At 38.7% G+C, this 8,106-nt stretch overlaps 1 protein-coding gene across 17 annotated transcripts in view; it reads right to left on the bottom strand.

The window, feature by feature from the left end:
• Positions 1-532: 532 nt before the first annotated feature.
• Positions 533-8,106, bottom strand: part of TRIP12 (thyroid hormone receptor interactor 12) — a 143,796-nt gene continuing 136,222 nt past the window's right edge. For all 17 annotated transcript variants that reach the window (XM_057745289.1, XM_057745287.1, XM_057745285.1 and 14 more), the window contains 5 exons: positions 5,858-6,022; positions 4,179-4,292; positions 2,365-2,459; positions 1,811-1,914; positions 533-1,067 (listed from right to left, as the gene is read on the bottom strand). In XM_057745289.1, the coding sequence (XP_057601272.1) occupies positions 871-1,067; positions 1,811-1,914; positions 2,365-2,459; positions 4,179-4,292; positions 5,858-6,022 (675 nt within the window). In that variant the 3' untranslated portion in view covers positions 533-870. The remainder of the gene's footprint in view (positions 1,068-1,810; positions 1,915-2,364; positions 2,460-4,178; positions 4,293-5,857; positions 6,023-8,106) is intronic.

The raw sequence follows: 8,106 nt of genomic DNA, 5'->3' as shown, positions 1-8,106 counted from the left end.
GCCACAGAATAATAAATACCGGCCAGCCCAAGCTGTAGACTTTTTAACCTACACAAAAGAAACGAATGAGCTCTCCTTGCCTCTATTCCAGAGGCGGTTGCCGGAATCACCATGTAAACAGTCCTAGTGCGTCCCTGGTACAAGGCCAGTGATACCCTACAGCTATATTAAAACTAAGCTATAAGAAAAGGCTACCTAGTTACAAAGGCTGAATTATATTGACAATATATTTCAATTCCATGAATTTTAAATTATATCTTATTTTGAGAGAGAACATGGAACAACGAAAGCCCATGGCTGACGAAGATGGAGCAACTGTGGGTTTTGTATACAAAAAACCTGTGTGAGCGGCACAGACAGTACATGGATCAGGGCAGGGAAACTCAAGGGAAGTGAAAAGCACATAGAGCTCAGCTACTGAACTGTATTTGTCAAATACACGTGAGCTTTAATTTCTGTACTTATGTACAAGAGTTGTCTTTGAAGGAAACAAAACTGCAGACTTAGCTAGATGGATACACACAGCCCAGAATTAAACTGCACAGCGACATTTATTGTTTCAGCCTGGAAAAACATCCCTTTTTTAAATTTCACACAGCAAAGCAAGTTAAAAACTTCACTTCAAATAAATGATAATTTAAACAAGAACTTGCTAAAGAAACCTCATCACAACAACGTTTTAGGGCCTGATCACTTTAAGTCCATGGGGCCATTAACGAATAGGAACCGAGTGTCTCTTTTATAATCTGCAAGCCGTTTTCCTACAACAAGAAGGCGTAACATGTTTCCTTGACTCGGGTGATACATTTAGAAAAGAAATCATGATTTTTCTCTTTTGCTGCAACGGGCAGACACTGTTCCTCCTTGTGATCAGGAAAGATGGAACGACTGCTGCCCCTCCCTCGCTGCCATCAACAGCTTCTCCCGCATGATCTCGATGCTCGAATAGTCTGGCAACTTAAGGTAGTTCACACAGGTCATCACAGAGGGCAGGAAGTCATCGGGGTTCTCTGTTGATTCGAAGGTCTTCCGGACAATTGTCAAAGGTGGATTCAAGCTCCGGAAGCCTGATGAAGATGGAAGGAAGAAGGACAAAGGAACTTGGTAAGTTTGCAGGATGCCCGCCAGCTAGTGTGGGGAAAACGCGTCTCATCCATGAGGAGAATCGGTCTGGAGTCACAAGTATGTGTACCCTTTCTTATCTACTCCCCTCAGAAAACACACTGCGCTGCTCTGCCGCATCACACTGCTACGCACAGAAGGGCCTCCCTCTTGCTGGGCAATGAGCTCTACCCATTCGAGACACAGGGAGCGTATGGAACCTGGCACCTGCTTTATTCACTCTCAAAAGTCACCGTGTAACATGGAAGCAAACAGTTCTTTATGCTTTCCTTGTGCTTTTAAAAGAGCGCCAATTCAACTCAGCATTCATTTCTAGAAAAAAGAGACTTCTGAATGCCTTCTCATCTAAGCCGTCTGATGGTTTATAATGTACAAATGCCCGAGAATTTGAATTTTATGTCGAGAAGCAACCTTACATGTACATTAGTAATCCTACTTAGTGTGTTTAAAACAATCCCAATGAATTGCCCTGCCAGTGGTATCTCTTAATACACCGCGAAACAAATTAAAAACTTACAAACATTATGATATTGAACTCAGAGGCACTGTCAACCAAATAAAGAATATCCTGCTGTTGGCACTGAAGGTTTGCGCATGCGTGCTTTCTCTCCCTCTTTCTCTCTCTCTCTTTCTCTCTCATAACCCCCCACCCCCGCCATAGCTACAATAAATCAACAGCTGTACCCACCTCCAACAGGCAATCTTGGGCTGCCCGTCACAAACTGGAGAAACAGCCTCTGCTGCTCGTTATCAAAGCTACTGAGAATCTCAAACAAGAACTTCACAGCCCGACTACAACAGAAATAAACACACCAAAGTTATTTCACTGTATTAAAATACAGTTTTGACTATCACAATTAGCTAGAGACTATCAAATGTAAATATGAATTCACATTATAATGCACTCACATTTGTTTCTGTTACAGTTGGAATTCAAATGGAACAATTACAGTTGTAATAAATAAGACTTGTCGGGGACTACAGATATTTCCACTTTACTAAACATAAAAATGGGTGATGGGGTCACAGTGGGATTCCCCACCTTTTCTCTGCCCACCCATTTTCACAGAAATACTTGGGCAAAAAAACCCAAAAAGCCCTTTCAGTCCTAAAGTTGCATTCTTGAGAGAAATGAAGCCAAAATATTAGAAAGCCTCCTTTAACAGGTAAACAAATTTTAGAATGTATATATATATATGTGTGTGTGTGTGTATCTGAAAAATGGCAGAGCCCAGGACTTACCTGTCATGAGTATAACCGTGATCTGGCCTGCAGCATTCCATCAGTGTCTTTGCATCCCAAGTGTCTGCTTTGCTGCCACACAGGAGCTGATCGAGCTGCGTGTTTAAACAAGGGCAACAGCTTACTAAGGACACAGCTGCGTAACTGACTGAAAATGCACGCATGTTCTGTTTTGTGGCGTGCCCATACAAAGGTCCACAGAAGTCCCAAAACTTCTGCTTGGTACTCTTTTAGACAATGTGCTCTTCTAATACATTTAAAGATTCAATCTCCTCTTCAGCTGACATTAACGGGTGCCCTGCCCATTTTCAGGGACTAGGTTCTAGAGAAGCCTTTTATCTGAAACAAAACATACCTGAGACAAACCCTTAACTTAAGTTCTCCTAATTCTTCTCATTTCTTTAGAGCCTTTTACTTGATAATCTACTTCTGACCAGGGAGATTTTATAAACCCTGGCTTTTAGAAACACAAGGGCACATAATAACAGAAGCCAAGAGAGAGAATGATGAGCTGGAGAGGGAAGTGAGAGAAGAAAGCTGAACTGAGACACGGCAAATGGGTAGGTTTTCACACTTTGCAAAGAAAGGCACTTCTATGCCATATGGTTGTCTGGGATCAAGCTAGTAATTACAGAACAGATTATCAGAAAGCCAGAAACGCTTCTGTGTCCTTGGAAAAAAATCTAACATCAGTTTCCAATTAAACCATCTCTCGCCTGGTTGAATGCCCATTTGCAGAAAGACTCGTACACTCTGAGAAAATCCATTTGGGGCATGTGAAATTTGGTATCTACCATGTGTCACTTACTGTCAGGCACTTTACGTATCCTGTTCAATAGACAGAGGTTATCTAAGTTTTATGAATGAGCCAGTCAGCTCAGATATGACAACCTGGATAAGGTCACATAGCTAAGTAGTGGGGACCAGGATCCAATTCCAAAAGCAACACTTGCTGTTTTCAATTTCAGGTGACACTTAGTGCCTAAGAGCGTCAGGTATACCACATGTTTCAATAAGTAACAAATCAGAATGGACATAAAAAAATAATTATTGAGATTAAAATGCTAAGCAATTTAAAGATTTCTGGATTCAGCCAGTAATAAAGGTGTAGTCCTAAGCTAGTACTCAGAAAAGAAACAAAAGGGTCCAGAAGGTGTTTGGTTTCCCCAAACACCTTCTAGACTCTTTCTGTGACTCAGTGAGTAGTTTTTTGAGATTCCTGTTGCACTTTAAGTAAAGATGGCTGGTAAAAATTATGCACATAAACACATTTACTCCATTCGCACAAGTGTTCTCTGGATTTGGCCACTAGATAATTTGCAACATTTCCTTAAAAATTCAAGGACTAACCTCGATCATGAAAAAAGCAATGTCTCAGTGAATCCAGAAAGTTTAGTTTAAAAACAACAAGTTACCTCCCCAGTGTCACTCATTCCTATGGACCCATGGCTCTCCACCAGCTACAGGCGTACAGAAAACCAAGTCCCACTCTTCACCAAGCAGCATGGAGGGTCAGCTGACAAGAATGCTATGCTTATTTACTCAATCACACATGATCCCATGATCTTTTATATTTAATATTTATATTACTTATATAAAATGTTATACTTATATTACATTATATTTAATATTCTTCCTCACTCAGGAAACGATCTTAACTTTCCCAAACCTCCACCGACTCATACCCAACCCCCCACCTTCTTCTTTGTTTGAAACAATGGAGTCTCTGACTAAACAGCACAGAGATACCCCACTAAGATAATTATAGGCAAAGAACTAGAGATGACCATTTCTTTTACACACGAGCTACTCACTTCTTCCGGATAGAAGTACTGAAGATGACTGAGTGGGAAGACTGATTCAAATCCATCTCTGAATGAATCAAATTGTCTGGAAACGCCTTCATTTAGTGCCCAGAATATAACCAGCTGCAAAAAAAAAAAAGTCTTTTAAAGTCTGTGACAAGATTTCAAATTTCTTCTCTATTTAATATTTGGCAAAGTACAGTGAAACATCCTTCCTGGTCACTTAAAAAAAAAAATACGAAGTCTTTAAAATATCTCCCAGAAAACTGCATAAGTAAGATATCAAGTCAGGTCAACTTCTAATTCGGAGTCTAGCCAATAAGAAAATGTAAAAAATGCCATGTGCATTTATATTTAGTGTGATTTTTAAATCTATTTACATAAAATCCCTATGAGTTTATACATTTCCTTACCAGATGAGAAGCAGATGAGACTTCCCAAGAGGATAAAATGTTGAGAATTAAAGATAATGTTTTCAAGAGTCCCAATTACCAACTAAGTGTTTTTAATTTTTAATGTGCAATTTTTAGTTCTAAATCCTGTTAAAAATTCTTAGAACCCAATCCTTCTGCAGTGTGTGCCTCCACTTGGAGGCAAAACCTCTGGAACACAGTCCCATGACACTGAAGGGTACCAGAAAGCATCTGTTATTGGTCCAACATCTCCTAGTCATCAATGACTCTGGCTAACCTTTCAGGTTCAGAAACAGAGGACCTACCCAAATAAAAACGAAAACAACAGAGTTTTACTGATAGAAAAACACAAGCATTATTACAGATATTTTCAGAGAACCTTAATCTGGAGTTAACTCATCACTTACTAGTAAGCTGAAAGACTGGTTTTCTCCAAGTAGGGTAGAGTATGGGAATACAGTCCTACTGACTGTTAAAGGAATTACTTACGAATCACAGAACTGTTATATATAGGCAGACTAAATAACAGAAGTCCTCTACTATGTTCTCCTTCTCTCAAACTGATGAAGAAACTGGAGCTGAAATTTTTCAGAGGTTCTATCTAAAATCCCACAGTAAGTTAGTGGAAAAGTCAGGTCTAGGAGGTATAGGTGATATTTTGTCTGGAACCCAATGCTCTTTCCATTCAATGTCAGGAATAAACCAAAAGAAACTTTTCCAAAAGTAGTGACAATAAAGACTTATACATGTTGTAATCTCAAACATAATCTGTATTCAGTACAAAATTGTTTTTCCTTAACAAATACAGTCGAGGATCATGAAAGGCCTCACCAAACCCACAAATGTGTATGTGTGCGTGTGCACACCATTAAAGGCAATTAGGCCACGTTAGGTGGCTTGATAGAAAGGCAGAAATGCAGTTTAGTGACAACACAAAGGATGGCTCCTTTTCACTGATTTCTTGTTAAACTAAGATGATGTGACGTTATTAGATAGTATACAAGCTTGAAGATATAGAGTTCAAGGTTACATAAGGCACTGCAAAATACATGAGATGTCCTCTCAAGAGCAAACAGAAGCTAAGGCCTGGAAAGGTGGACTTCATGCAGTGATCCTGGGTGTCAAAGGTCTCAAACCAGTCTGTGCAGCAGCCACCAGACACGCACCTGTGCTTCACTAGACCATCCCTTCCCTCTCCCTCAGAGCAGTCCACCCAGGCCCAGCACCGCGTAGCCACAGCTGGCCCTCTCCCCAGAGGACGCCGCCAGTACATACTCTTAGATACTCCTCCAAATTGTGGATGGTGACCGGTATATCCTTTCCTCCTTTCTTCAGTTCAATGTTGGGAAACCCTGGCAGAGTGAAATCCAATCCTAGATCTTCAACTGAGCAGCCGTTCATAGTCAGAGTTTCTAATGCATATTGTAGACTCTCTTTGGTCTAAAAAAAAAAAAAAAAAGGGAGGGGGTGTTTCTCAACCACAATATTATGTCTGTGTTTATGAAAGATATGCTAATAAATTTTATGGGTTCCTTTAGCTGTTAGCCTATTTTTTTTCTTCTTTTTTGTCATAACCTACATATATATAAGTCACTGAGATCACAAAGGAAATAATCTTAAACACCTCAAAATCCAACTATTTTTATACGAGAAAACAAGATTGTTTGTTGCACCACAATGAGATATTTGCTACTCAATTTGACCATATTCAAACAGGTTTTACAGAAAGGCCATAATAATTTGCATAGTGGTCAATTTAAGAGTATAGGCTCTAGAGCCAGACAAACTTTTCATAAATTTCAGGCTAATCTTAACGAATCCAATATATATGTATAGCAAATACTGAGCAATACAGTTAGGAAATTATAAATACAAATAATGCACTATCTAGTAAAAGTAATTAACTTTTTTACTCTGCAAGCTCAACTCTAAAGACTACCCAGAGATTCTTTATTCAATTACTACAGGCCCAGCATTAACAAGTTTGTATTCATATAGCAACAGTGCAATGAAAAAAGGTTCCAACAAAACCCTAAGGAACGTCAAGTCCCACTCTGAAGACAAATGTTAAAAGAGTCTGTATTATTCACTTTTTAAAATGCTTAAGATTATGAAAGGCTTATATTAAATATTATTTTTTGGATCAAAAACCGACATACAAAACTACAAATTCTCTCTGAAAGTGACGGTATCCAGTACAGGAGAAAGAAGGTAAATCACTTTCTGAATTAGAGATGCCTCCAAGTATGAAATTCCTACAGGCTAAACAGTCAAGATGCAGAAAACTAATCATTTAAACAAAAAAAAAAGGCTAGGCGGTTCTGGTTAATAGGCATTTTTTAAAGGGGAAACTGAAAGCTGCTTAGCATTACGGATAATTCAAAACATAGAGGAGGGGGCAGCATTATTTAAAATTAAGGTAAAAATACATTGTCGAGAATTTTTACTTCTCTGCAAAAACATGTTTAGGTCTCTCTCAGTTTTGGGTACATCACTTGATGACACACTAAGAAAGGCTTTTCATATTACATCTGAAATATTCTTCGGCAAAAGGACAAACAAATAATAAAAACTCTCCATTTTAATGTTCTCCAACTGGAAAGCTCTCAAAAATGCTATCATTGATAGGAATCTAGAATATACAAAATGTCCTTGAGATGTTTAAAAGGAATAAGCTGTTTGTTTCTCTAGACCTTACACATTAAACTGAAAGCTAAGCTTTAGCCCATTTTCCACATATCTTTCAGGAATAAATTCTACCAAGTGGAAAATCATCCAGGACAACTCGCTCCACCTGTATGCTTTATAAATAATGAATACCACCAATCCTCACGTTCCAGCTGAAGGTTTCTGGAGGGTGGTTTCTGTGCTATGCATTTTATACTTTTAAATTGACAACATCAGGAATAATAAAGATTAGAAAAACAAATCTCAAAAGATTTGAGGAAGAGAACTGTGGCAGCAGACAGCACTGGAGACAAGGATATATAAGAGTTTGCAAAGCTGTAAGAGTGTGGGCTTCAGAGCAGACAGCCTGAATTTGAGTTCCAGCTCTCTGGCATCCTACATGTATGACCCTGGGCAGGCTACTCAAACCATCTGCCTTGGGTTTCAGTAATATCTAAATATCACAGCGGATTAAATGAATTAATACATGTAAGGCTTTTGGAAGAGTGCCATGAGTTGTACTTTATTCGGAGGGGGCACGGGAAGCTTTGTGTGGTGATTGCATCATTTACCTAAGAGATGATCTTAAATAAGATAATAGTAGTTTAAAATTTACAAAGCTGATAAGCATAAACTTTACTGATTCTAAAAATCCTAAGACCACAGACCTTATATGGAAAAGATGAACCTGGTTTCTTCTTCTTTTCTTTTTTTTTTTTTAAAGTGGTCTTTTCCTTTTTCTTCTTTTTTTTGGTGGAACATTTTTAAAGTCTTTATTGAATTTTTTGTTATACTATTGATTCTGTTCTATGTTTTGGCTCTTTGGCCATGGGGCACATGGGATCCTAGCTCCCCAA

Source organism: Hippopotamus amphibius, chromosome 8 (genome assembly GCF_030028045.1).
Source record: "Hippopotamus amphibius kiboko isolate mHipAmp2 chromosome 8, mHipAmp2.hap2, whole genome shotgun sequence".
Classification (NCBI taxonomy): domain Eukaryota; kingdom Metazoa; phylum Chordata; class Mammalia; order Artiodactyla; family Hippopotamidae; genus Hippopotamus; species Hippopotamus amphibius.
The sequence above is the reverse complement of the archived record's forward strand: the minus strand, read 5'-3'. Positions and strand labels throughout refer to the sequence as shown.